The 13,168-nt window shown below is 44.3% G+C and overlaps 1 protein-coding gene across 4 annotated transcripts in view; it reads left to right on the top strand.

The window, feature by feature from the left end:
- ankhd1 (ankyrin repeat and KH domain containing 1) overlaps positions 1-13,168 on the top strand; it is a 30,844-nt gene that overhangs the window by 9,804 nt on the left and 7,872 nt on the right. Inside the window, exons 2-20 of one of the 4 annotated variants that reach the window (XM_018752086.2) lie at positions 1,093-1,246; positions 4,215-4,371; positions 4,549-4,711; positions 4,822-4,969; positions 5,188-5,421; positions 5,979-6,073; positions 6,160-6,397; positions 6,836-7,027; positions 7,866-7,975; positions 8,166-8,253; positions 9,591-9,718; positions 10,152-10,295; positions 10,423-10,525; positions 10,783-11,712; positions 12,020-12,153; positions 12,233-12,344; positions 12,451-12,596; positions 12,734-12,876; positions 12,953-13,166. In XM_018752086.2, coding sequence (XP_018607602.2) covers positions 1,093-1,246; positions 4,215-4,371; positions 4,549-4,711; positions 4,822-4,969; positions 5,188-5,421; positions 5,979-6,073; positions 6,160-6,397; positions 6,836-7,027; positions 7,866-7,975; positions 8,166-8,253; positions 9,591-9,718; positions 10,152-10,295; positions 10,423-10,525; positions 10,783-11,712; positions 12,020-12,153; positions 12,233-12,344; positions 12,451-12,596; positions 12,734-12,876; positions 12,953-13,166 — 3,633 coding nt within the window. The remainder of the gene's footprint in view (positions 1-1,092; positions 1,247-4,214; positions 4,372-4,548; positions 4,712-4,821; positions 4,970-5,187; positions 5,422-5,978; positions 6,074-6,159; positions 6,398-6,835; positions 7,028-7,865; positions 7,976-8,165; positions 8,254-9,590; positions 9,719-10,151; positions 10,296-10,422; positions 10,526-10,782; positions 11,713-12,019; positions 12,154-12,232; positions 12,345-12,450; positions 12,597-12,733; positions 12,877-12,952; positions 13,167-13,168) is intronic. The other 3 variants (XM_018752087.2, XM_018752088.2, XM_018752089.2) reach the window with 3 other exon arrangements.

The following is a 13,168-nucleotide window of genomic DNA, read 5'->3' on the forward strand; positions in this document are numbered from 1 at the left end:
AGAATCAGTGCACAACTTTTGTAGGTTCTTACTGCACCCATTACCATGTGCATCTTTTAGATTTTCTGAGGCTCTTAAACTTGGTTGTATGGATGGCATTATATTCTTTAGTGTTGCTCCGTGCTTGAAGACTGCAGACTGTATGTATGGCCACTGTCTTTTAGCCATTATTTGGTGAGCAAAGCTGTGTGCAGTCTGGATCTGTTCACCTTACATTAGCTGACCGTGGTCCAACTCCAGATAGCATATCCACTGGCAGCAAGGCAGGTGATCAGAGGTCAGTGTTGGAGGGTGCGGAAAGAGAGAAGTGCTGATTGGCTCGTTTTAGTGCTTACAGTAGACTTAATTCGACTGAAGCTCAGGGCCTAAGTGCTGAGCAGCTGTACAGCTTTTAGTCTTCAGGCCACAAGCCAATGATATTCTTGTGCAAAGTTACTTGGTGCTCTGGTGTCTGTGACAAGGTGTGGCTGCTTGAAGGCCCAAGAAGCATGTTTCTGTCACCCTTAGAGTATCATCACTGTTTAACGGGCAGCACAGCGAGTAGCGCTGCTGTCTCTCAGCGCGTGGGTGGTGCGAGAGAATGTGGGTTCAATCCCTGCTCAGTCTGTGTGGAGTTTGCATGTTCTCCCGTGTCTGCGTGGGTTTCCTCTGGGTGTCCTGGTTTCTTCCCAGCAGTATAAGTCACCTTGGTGAATAAGGTGTGTGGGCTAGTAACACTACATAGTATCCATTGTAAGCCGCTTTGGAGAAAAGCATTTGCTAAGTGAATAAACGTAAATGTAACTACATTATTACGTTGACGTGCTGAGGCTCTGCTGGACTATGTGTGATACTACCTTGTTGCCTTCGGATTTTTCTGAAACTTGCCTGTATCATGTGGTTTGCTGTTACTATAACAGTTACATGTTCACACTGTCAGGTATGTTTTTGGAAAGCTGATATTTTGACACCAAATGTATAGTTCCCTCCAGCTTAATCTTTCTGTTACAATTAACCACCTGCTTTCAGTTCATGTCTTTTTTTAAACTTAAAATTTTTCCAAATATGTGGTGTTGACTAATGTCCGAATGAATGCTCTTGTGCCTTCTCCAGGTGGAGTCTTTCATATTGGACCAGGAGGACCTGGACAATCCTATGCTAAAGACTGCATCAGAGCTGCTCCTGTCAAGTGCAGCTGATGGAGCAGACCTGAGAACGGTAGATCCAGAGACGCAGGCCAGGCTGGAGGCCTTGCTAGAAGCAGCAGGTATGTCTTGGGCTGTACTGTCTTTGCCATAAAGAATACTGTGTTATGCTGTTTTCATTAACTTTGTGTTATATTTGAGTCCATCACAGGGTATTGAAAGACTGAAGCAGACTGGCTTAACTGCCCTGCATAATACTCCAAATTCTGTTCCGATTTATTAATAATATTGACAGTTTTTCAGACCTTTTAATTATCAGTTGGACTGTGTGTTTAAATATGACACACAGTGATGTGATGTAAAATTTAATTTTCACTTTGTGACAATTTGGGTGAACACTGCATTAACTTGTCTTACTGGGGTTTTTGTAATGTTCATATCAATTTATATTATTTGTATATTTTCCATTTAGAACAGTTGGTATGTAAATAGTATGACACACAACTATTTTCTGTGGTTTACAAAATGTGCATTTGTCTGTGTTGTGAAGCAATTCAGGTTATGTACTTTGGTCACTAGTCCAGCTTCTTATAGCTCTCAACACTATACCTTATTAACATGAATTGTATTGTGGAGTTCACTTTCTGGAAGTACCCCTTTCTTTGCATTATATACCAGTGTATAATGTTCAGTCATCAATGGATGTGACAGAACACCCCTTGAGTGTGACTTCAGACCTTGTCTAAAGCTGTGGGCAGTATCTTGGTCAATGTCTTGGTGAACCAGCTCACTCACTCTCGCTACGGCTTTGCATCATCTTCTACTAGAAAATCATGCTGCTGTTTGGAGGCCCTACTGACACTCTTAAGAGCATTCAGCTATTTTTTACAGTTGGAACCAGCTGTGGTAGCAACTGTATTAAATTGTGCGTTTACCCACATCTTTCACACACACACACACACACACACACACATCATCTGAAGCCGCTTGTCCCGAGCGGGGTCGCAGCAAGCTGGAGCCTAACCTGGCAACATGGGGCGTAAGGCTGGGGGGGGGGCACACCTAGGACGAAACATGAGTCCCGTCACAAGGCACCCCAAGTGGGACTCGAACCCCAGACCTGCCAGAGAGTGGGACCTGACCAAGCCCACTGCACCCCCCCACGTGTCCAGATATGTATAAAATAGTTTCTCCTGAAACAGCGCTGCAATATTTGGGTAGTCATGGATCTGTCAAGAGCAGGGTGGACATTCAGTCGAAAAGGAAGTTTTTTGTTTTTAAATTATTTTTGTTTTTTGTATTTCTCCATCAGTAATATGGTGGCTTTTCTTTTGAATCCTTGCTTTGCCATGAAGTAATGAGATGTGAAATATACATTGAAATCCTTTAACTCTCAAACAATTCCAAAAAGTACAAATATAGATTTTTATCAGTATGTATTTGATCTTAGGTGATCAAAATGTCCCAACTTTGCACCAGCTCTGTAATTTTTGACTTTTAAGATAGTTCCTTGAGAAATGGTCTTTTAATACTGGAAAAATATGTAGTCTAAGTCCCAAGGAGTGGTCCATGTTTGTTGGGTGCCTTTGTACTTTATTCCTGGCTCATGTTCTGGAGAAAATTGTATCTTCAATATGGCAGAATGTCAGGTTAGCATTTGAAAAGGGAAGCTAACCTCAGTGTTATAGATGGAACTGGGGAGTGAGGCTGGTCGGGTCAGCAGAGTACTATGGGGAGATTAAGCGCCTGGACAGGAACAATAGATTTCCATACAGCAGCAGCTACTGTCATGACTCAGCACTGGTGCATAGCTTGTGTCTACAGTTTGTACGGTTGTTTGTGTGTGCGCATACACATGGTTTGCCTCTGCACAAGTTTGACTGCCAAGTTATCTTCAGGAATCAGTTTTTTTTTTTTTAAATAAAATTCTCTGTGTTTTTATTTTATGCAACTTTCATGAAATAATGTCAGTTTAACCTTTTACCGTTGTTTATGTAAACTTCTGTGTTTCATGGCTGTATGGAAGCTACTCGGGATTTATTGTATACCATATCTTGCTTTGAGTATACAGCGTAAGCTGTTCTTAAATAGCAGCAGGGACAGTTTTGAGGCACTATCTGAGCAGAATATATCTTAACTGTAACTGTTTCAGTAGGTGGCCAGCTTAATGAGTACTTGGTATGAACGCCATGAACACTCTGAAGTTAATGGGCCATCTCACTTATATTTATGCATCATGTATGTTTGATTACCTACAGTTCTGTACAAAAAATGAAACTAAGGGAGCCTCACATGTTTAAAACATTATTGTGAAAAACTGTACAGTCTTACTATACACTTCATGCAGTTCCATGTCTACCTTGCCAAACCATGAAGAACTCTATACAGTATAATTGCAAAACCTACTCTAAACAACTGGTTTGACTTGAACCAAATGGTTTTGTTAATTACTTGAACTTAAGTCTACTGTCCACTGATCAGTAGCTGCAACAAGCAAGTTGTGTGGTTAGGTCTTTCACTGTACTTTTATTAATTTGTGTTGGTGGCTATCTGCTTAGCTTCAAGAGAGTGTAAACTTTGTCCACACCTGCACCACTATAAGAAAACGTTTCAGTATATGCTTTCCTATTGTTGAAGAAATTATATAATTGACAGTATTAATAATTAACAAACCAGATTAATGTTTTTGCTTTATTTCCACAATGAGATCTCTCAAGTGTTTTTCCTTCTAGAAATAAACATTGTTATAGTTTTATGTTGCTATTATATAGTTTTATATCATCATTATATTCAAAGACTCAAAGTTGTACATAGCTGACATGCCCTGGTGGCATTACTGCAATGTTTGGTACACTACTGATAAGATAAGTTTGATGCAGTGTTCCCTATCCTGCACGTCTTTGTGTGTCGGACTAGGGTGCCTCTGCAGTATTTATACAGCTGTTTTATAAAACTAACAAGTGGCATGGTTTGAACACTAGTAAAACAAGCTGTTTTTTGTCTCTGTGTTTTGATGGGCTGGCACTAACTGCTTTCGTGTGGCTCGTGGTGTGGGACTGACCCTCCCTGATGTGCACTCTAACGCTGAAGGCATCGGTAAACTGTCCACTGCGGATGGTAAAGCATTCGCAGATCCCGAGGTGCTGCGCCGACTGACATCGTCGGTGAGCTGTGCGCTGGATGAGGCTGCTGCTGCCCTCACACGAATGAGGGCCGAGAATACGCTCAACGCCGGCCAGGCTGACAAGTATGTATCTCTTCTGTCCCCCCCCAGTACCTCCATGGTGTTGTTTAACTGCCTTTGCTATCAAATTTCTAACATGTTGAACCTTCTAGTAGAGCTTTCACGATATTTGAACACTTCTGTTTGCATGTTTCTGCTGCTTTATAAAATTCAACTGCACAGTCCCAGTAATTGTAGCAGTTTGGTTATTTTCAGCCGTAGCTTGGCAGAGGCCTGTTCAGATGGGGATGTCAACGCCGTGAGGAAGCTGTTAGACGAGGGCCGCAGTGTCAACGAGCACACGGAAGAAGGCGAGAGCCTGCTATGTCTTGCCTGTTCTGCGGGTTACTACGAACTTGCACAGGTATGAAGTGCAGCTTGTATTCTATCACTTATTGGTTCTCTAACAGCCTACCCTCTTGTGTTTCTGCTGAGGATTACTATAAATTCTCCGTTTCATCATGACTGCTACAGGTCCTGCTGGCCATGCATGCTAATGTTGAGGATCGGGGGATCAAGGGTGACATCACGCCCCTCATGGCAGCTGCTAGTGGTGGCTATGTGGACATAGTCAAGCTGCTGCTGGTACATGGAGCTGATGTCAATGCTCAGTCATCTACAGGTAAATGTTTTATACTATAGGTCTGCAGTGAGATTTGAATGAGTTCTACGAGTTTTATGGTGTAAAGAAACTGTACTTCACATGTCTGCATCTGTGTCTCTTTCTCCTAATGTAATGCACAAATTGTATTTCCTGTGATAGGAACCTTGCTTTGGAGAAAAGCATCTGCTAAATGAATGTCAGCTGTCTGACCCAAACACCAATGCCTTTTCCTGCAGGGAACACGGCGCTAACATATGCCTGTGCCGGTGGCTTTGTGGATGTAGTTAAGGTGTTGTTGAAGGAGGGAGCCAACATTGAGGACCATAATGAGAATGGCCACACGCCACTGATGGAGGCAGCCAGCGCAGGGCATGTGGAGGTAGCACGTGTGCTGTTGGAGTACGGTGCTGGCATCAACACTCACTCCAATGAGTTCAAGGAGAGTGCGCTGACATTAGCCTGCTATAAAGGTGTGTTGGCACAGCAGCTGGAAACATACATGACAGGCTTCAAATAGAGAGCTGTCATTTCTAGTTTCTGACATGTACCTTCAGGTCTCAGGCTTCCTTCTCACTTACACTGTCACTACTATGTACTCATCCTTATATTCTTTGTGTTACCTTTGTGTTGTGGCTTAGGTATAGGTCTCTTGGTCCAAGAACAAACTAGGTTTGCTTGAGACTTTCATGTCTGCAGCTATGTCTCCTTCTCTTAATGTAATGCATAAATTGTACTTTTGCTGAGATGTATGTCGCTTTGGACAAAAGTGTTTGCTAAATGAATAAATGTAAATGTAAGAACAGTGACATCAAAACTTGTCACATGGTCTATACATTCTATGCATTGCATATACTGTATGTATATTGTATATATAGTCTTTGCGTACTGTACATGCTCACTGATGAAGGCAACTTCCCGAACTACATCCATGCTATACAAACTAAAATATGTCTCACTAAGCTTGAATATGCTCTTCCATCTTTTCTCTAATGTTCTGTTATTGTTGTCCTTCTGTTGCTGCTTTTAGGACACCTGGAGATGGTGCGCTTCTTATTGGAGGCTGGTGCAGACCAGGAGCACAAGACAGATGAGATGCACACAGCGCTGATGGAGGCCTGCATGGTGAGACTGACAGGGGCATATTGTGGCCTCACTGACACATCTGTGCACGCAGTGCTCACCATTGCCTTGTCTCTCCACCTTTCCAGGATGGCCATGTGGAGGTGGCCCGGCTGCTACTGGACAGTGGGGCACAGGTGAACATGCCGGCAGACTCGTTTGAGTCTCCATTGACACTGGCAGCCTGTGGAGGCCATGTGGAACTGGCTGCCCTTTTGATTGAACGTGGAGCCAACCTGGAAGAGGTGAATGACGAGGGTTACACGCCATTGATGGAGGCAGCTCGTGAAGGCCATGAAGAGATGGTGGCACTGTTGCTGGCCCAGGGTGAGACTTGCTCCAAACTGTTTGACACTTGCAGGTTTGGTTCATTGATTTTCCATGAGACACTAGCATTGCCTCCATGTGGAGCAACACTTGTGTGGGTTGTAAAATCATATTCCTCAGTGTATGATTGGAGGTTTCTTTATTAATTGCATGCAAACCAAAAGAATTGTTGGAATACACTTAAGTGCATCGAATGTTACTGAGAATAAATGTTTATGCCAAATGGACAAATTTTTAGTTGTACACAATGGTCCTCTATAGAATGTAAACTTTATAGTACCTATGCTATAAAAACAGCTGCAAAAAAGTTCTCCAGCTTGGATTCTTGAGCTAAGATATGGGTTACTTGAGCAAAAGGCTTGTACTTGTCAGTTAACTTGAACAGTTTCATCTTAACCACTCTATTCCACTCTTACTCTTATCCTCTGTTGCCTCAAGGTGCGAACATTAATGCACAGACGGAAGAGACACAGGAGACTGCCCTGACGCTGGCCTGCTGTGGGGGCTTCTTGGAAGTGGCAGACTTCCTCATTAAAACTGGAGCAGATATAGAGCTGGGCTGTTCTACACCTCTCATGGAGGCTGCACAGGAAGGCCACCTGGAACTTGTCAAGTATCTGCTGGCTGCAGGTGAGCCTTGTGGTGGCAATTACAGTTGCTGGACTGTATTTAGAGGTCAGTTGAAAGGTGCCCCAAGAACTTCAAAGTGCTTGACCAAGTAATGCTCCTATTCCCAAACTTTTCCTGAACTATACATTTGGATTTTCATTGTTTAATACCTGCATTGTTAAATTGCCTTGTTACTGCTAGAATAGTTTTACTGATAGCTGTTTCATAGAGAAAAGTTGCTGTGAAAAATGTTACACCACTAACTGAACACTACTGTCCTTTAAATTTAAATTTATTTGCAGTTATTCATTTAGCAGATGCTTTTCTCCAAAGCAACTTACGATGAATTCTGTGTAGTATTAAGCTGACAGGTTTTCATCCAAGATGGGTTATAATACTAGATGCAATAGTGTCTCTCATCTGTACATAAAAGCAACACACTCTCTCACACTCAGACATACACATACAAAATATGCATTTTAGAGTCACAAATTAACTTCCCTATCTTTGGACTATGGGAGGAAACTGGAGCACCTGGTGGAAACTCTCACAAACATAAGGAGAATATGTAAATTCCACACAAACTGAGTGGGGAATGAACGTATAGCTACTCACATCTTCCAGGCACTATGAGACAACAGTGCTACTCACTGCTCCACCATGCCAAACACTGTTTAGCGAAGAAGGCTGCATAGATGCCTGAAACATGAATAGATATATCTTGGAGGAAACTGCACATAAATGCAACTTATTCAGCTTGTTACATGCAAAATGTGTGGTAGCAGTTGCATCATATTCCTTTGCTTTTGCCTCATATGTTCTGGTCAACATGACTAATACCCCTTTGGTTTACTTGCAGGGGCAAATGTCCATGCCACCACAGCAACGGGTGACACGGCATTGACGTATGCTTGTGAAAACGGACATACAGATGTGGCTGATGTACTGCTGCAAACGGGGGCTGACCTGGTACAACTGCTTCCCTCTCTTCTTACATGTGTACATCTAATCTCTGGCTCAGTCCAGTTGTTTTATGTGTACATTACCACCATAATTTATGGCAAATGCATGTAATGCAGAGAACAAAGGGAAATAAGCAAATGTATGTATAGAATTTGAGTGGCCTGAGGTTTTTTTTTTTTGGTCTTATCTTCCACAGGAACATGAGTCAGAGGGAGGTAGAACCCCATTAATGAAAGCAGCCAGAGCAGGACACCTGTGTACCGTACAGTTTTTAATCAGCAAAGGTGTGTGGGTGCTGAGTTTTTCATACTTGTATTGTTAAGAATATTATATCCAAGTTAACTAGTTACACAGGCTTGGGGATGAATTTGACACATTTGGAACAGCAAGTTAAAACAGTTGCGTTTATTTTTTAGCATTGTTTTAAACATGCTTTCCCCAAAATGCATAGAATACAGACAGTTTCCGACTTACGATAGGGTTACATTTTGATTAACACATTGTAAGTCTAAAATGCATTTAATATACCTAACCTATTGAACATCATCGCTTCTTATCGTTTAAGATGGTCAAGATTGTCGATTGCAAAAGTCCAAGTTCATGTGTAATGGCCATTACAGGCTTGCCGCCTTCATGCTTCGAATCTTGAGTTTCTCCTCAAAAGTAATTGCCTTCCTCCTCTTCTTACTAGTAGCAGGAGACACAGATGGGTCTTTCGTAGACATGATGGATGCACAAAACGCAATGTAGATACGGGAGGAGGGGTATCCAAAACAACGCTGGAAACACAGAACGTAGAGCATCGGTTATATACACTAGCGACCGTGTGGCAGACTGGGAGATGTGGATCACTGCTGCTGCTGTCATGACCATGCCTCCACCTCAGCAAGCAGCACCTAGCTCTGTTTATGCACCGGGCATTAATCAGAGCACTCTGCCACAAAAACACCTCTCGGCCTCTTCTCAGTTAGTAATCTCATTGAGACAACCTCCCCCTTTGCTCCAACGATACTCGCCGCATTCCATGTCCTGTTCTCCTTTGTTCTCGTATCCTGTTCTTCGATCCCTGGCTTCTGACCATTCGCCTCACCTCCCGACTTCGACTACTGATCTTTGCTCTCACCCTGACCGCTGATTGACTGACTCTTTGCCCGTCCTCGACAACGAGAACACATTTCCTCCCTTGGTTTAAAATAAACGATCCTGCATTTGGGTCCAGACTCCCCCGCATCTTCTGTTTGCCACGACAGCTGCCCAGCATCACGAGAGAGTATCGTACCGCATATCGCTTGCCCAGGAAAAAAAATTAAAATTGAAAGTATGGCTTTTACTGAATGCATATCACTGTTCCACCATTGTAAAGTTGAAAAATTTTAAGTTGGACCATCGTAACTCAGGGACTGTCTTTATAGCAACATTGCAAGTGGAATAGACTAACGCAGTTACACACTGAGACACTGGCAATGTATGGTTTTGGAAATTAATGTAGAAAAACCCATGAGGTAGAGATGAGAGGAATTCAATTTTCATCATAAATCCAGGAAGAGAAGAAACCAGATGCAGACAATTTGACATATAATTTGTTTGCTTCATCAAAGGCTGTGTGTTGCCTTTCCACCAGGTGCCAATGTGAATAGAGCCACAGCAAACAATGACCACACGGTGGTATCGCTGGCCTGTGCTGGCGGCCACTTGGCTGTAGTGGAGCTGCTGCTGGCCCATGGAGCTGACCCCACGCATCGGCTGAAGGTGTGCTCTCCTGTCCTTCATCCCCTTTCACCTTCTCTGGTGAAACTTATCAGAAATTTTTCCCATTTGCCTAAGATCTCTCAAGCTCATGTATGCTGTAATGTTCATGCACCATAACTTTATGATTATGCCCAGATAAGCCTTTACACGGCCACTACTCCTGTATTGTATGTAAATGTTTGTGTACCTTTAGAAAAAAAAATTGTAGGAAGGTCATCAGGAATCGTCTTGAGTTTTATGCAGCTACTCGTGCGATGAACATTGGTGCATAAAGTGGAAATAGACTGTTTACTTAAGACTCACATGTCTGCAGCTATGTTTCTCTTTCTCCTAATGTAATGCACAAATTATATTTCTCTGAGATGTACATCGCTTTGGAGAAAAGCATCTGCTAAATGAGTAAATGTAATGTGACTGCTCTGCTTTGCTACAGGATGGCTCAACCATGCTCATTGAAGCTGCTAAGGGTGGCCACACCAATGTGGTGTCCTATTTGCTTGACTACCCGAACAACATCCTCTCTGTCCCCGCGCCTGACCTGTCTCAGCTCACACCCCCTTCACATGATGCATCTCAGGTGAATGCTTCTGCCTTGATCAGACTCTTGTTATGATGTCTGTTTCTGTTTTCTGTGTCTTTGTTAAAGCTCAGTTCAAGGCATGGTGTGAATGGCTTTTCTCTTGGCCCCTTAACTGTGTGCACAGGTTCCCCGTGTTCCATTCCAGGCTCTGGCCATGGTTGTGCCCCCGCAGGAGCCCGATAGAGTACCCTCTGCCATCACAGCACCCCCTCAGGTCACCAGTAAAGGTAGGCCTTTTCTTGTAACTGCAAATACATGTTGTCCTCTTCATTAACGGGTAGGTTAAAAACCAAATAATGAGTTGGTTTCCACACCTGTGGTTTTTTTTAAAGTTGGATTTAGTTTTTCCCCCATTCTTATTCTTTAGTCATGGTTTCACCCAATACTGCTGAGCAGCTCTTTCATTTATTCATTCATTTAAACCTTTCTTTATTTGACTTTTCTACAACTTCCAACTTCTGGCCTTTTTGTCCCCTTTGCTTAGGTGCATCCAAGCAAAGGTCAAACCCCATGCAGACAAGCAGCGTCACTGCAGGTGGAACAGATGTGGATGTTTTGCCCCACTTCCACCCCTACCAGCCCCTAGAGTGCATCGTGGAAGAGACAGAGGGCAAGTTGAATGAGCTTGGCCAACGCATCAGTGCCATTGAAAAGGCACAACTGGAGTCATTGGAGCTCATCCAGGGCGAGCCCCTCACCAAAGACAAGATTGAGGAGCTGAAAAAGAGCCGTGAGGAACAGGTGCAGAAAAAGAAAAAAATCCTAAAGGAGCTACAAAAGGTGGAGCGCCAGCTGCAGCTCAAGACGCAGCAGCAGTTCACCAAAGAGTACATGGAGGCAAAGGGACTAAAGGAGGACTCAGGGCAGCCAGCTCAGGGGGCGGGGCTGTCATTGCCCGGCGCCGCCCTGCCCCTGCAATCATCGCAGCTGGGCTCTGATACAGATGGAGAGGGGAACCATGATGATGAAGACAACCAGCCAAACCCAACAGAAGATGATGATGATGATGATGAGGATGATGATGAAGATGATGATGAGGAGGATGATGAGGATGAAGAAGATGATGATGAGGAGGAGGAAGAGGACGATGATTTCGCTAAGCTGCCACAGGTGGACACTATCCTGTACAGAGAGATGCAGCAACCTCCACCACCACCCCCACCACAGACACCACCAACACAGACTGGCTTTGTGCCCATCCAGCCTTTGGCCACACAGCTGTCCACAGACTTCAGTGGTGCAGATTACTCTGGAAACACCTGTCCTGACCTTCAAAGGGCAATGGTGAATCCGCAGATGCTGGGCCAGCAGCTCCCAGGGCTTGGATCCAACCTCCTCAGCCAGGCACCTGAAGGTCTCATGGTGGCTACCCCTGCCCAGACACTCACGGAAACGTTGGATGATATCATGGCGGGTATGTTCTTATCTCTACCAGGTATTGCATGTTTGTTATTTGTCAGGTTTTTCCCCAGAATTGTCTTGTGCTTTTAATCACTATTATCACTGGTCATCCTCATTAGTGTCTTATACCAATGTGGTCTGCTTCACTGTAGGCTTTTCAGAGCACTGTGTTCCCCAGTTTTTGTGAACTTCTCTTGAAGTGCCCTGTAAACCCGAAATGGAATATATGTAACATACTTCTCTGACATCTAAAGCTACATAGAATGTTCAGTGGGGAGCTGGTTTTTGGTAATGACCCCCTTTTTTTCCCCCTATCATAGCAGTGGGCAGCAGAGTGCCTATGATGAGCACCACAGTCTCACCTACCTCTCAGCCCTCCATGCCAACACCAGGCAGTACTATCTCGCCCCCTTCTATGCTGCCATTGTACCCCTCTGTGGACATCGATGCCCATGTAAGCGCCTTGGTTTTTACTATGCTGCCCACTTAGCGTACCTCTTCAGGTAAATGGAGGATGATGTACTTTTTTACAGACGGAGAGCAACCATGACACAGCTTTAACACTGGCATGTGCTGGGGGCCATGAGGAGCTGGTGTCAGTGTTGATTGCACGTGGGGCCAACATTGAGCACCGGGATAAGAAGGGTAAGTGATCACCGGAGGCTTCATACCTATGATATAGTGAGCCAGAGAGACTGTTGAGATCATGATGTGAATTTGGTGAAAACACGAGCTGTCTCTCTTCTCATAGGCTTCACGCCGCTGATTCTAGCAGCAACGGCCGGTCATGTGGGTGTTGTGGAGATCCTTCTGGATAAAGGGGCTGATATTGAGGCCCAGTCTGAGAGAACCAAAGACACACCTCTCTCCTTGGCATGTTCTGGGGGCCGGCAAGAGGTACCTCACTGTCTCTAAAAACAAGGATATAAACTGTTGAAAGAATAAGAAAAAGTGAAATTGGAGAAAAACTGTTTAGCTCTGCATTTTGAGTGGTGCAAGATGTGGTTGTGACTCAGATGTGTTTCTTGTCTGAGGTGGTGGAACTGCTGCTGTTGCGTGGGGCCAACAAGGAGCACCGCAATGTCTCGGACTATACTCCTCTCAGTCTTGCTGCATCCGGGGGCTATGTCAACATCATCAAGATTCTTCTTAACGCTGGAGCTGAGATCAACTCCAGGTATAGATGGACCAGCTGCCTTTGAACATGCACACACCCCACTGTGCACCTCTTACCAGTTCATGTGTGTCTGCAGGACTGGCAGCAAGCTGGGAATCTCTCCCCTCATGTTAGCGGCCATGAACGGTCACGTCCCGGCAGTCAAACTGTTGCTGGACATGGGATCGGATATCAACGCCCAAATTGAGACAAACCGCAACACGGCGCTGACGCTAGCCTGCTTCCAGGGACGTGCTGAGGTGGTCAGTCTACTGCTGGACCGCAAGGCCAACGTGGAACATCGTGCTAAGGT

This window comes from Scleropages formosus, chromosome 4 (genome assembly GCF_900964775.1).
Source record: "Scleropages formosus chromosome 4, fSclFor1.1, whole genome shotgun sequence".
NCBI classification, from domain to species: domain Eukaryota; kingdom Metazoa; phylum Chordata; class Actinopteri; order Osteoglossiformes; family Osteoglossidae; genus Scleropages; species Scleropages formosus.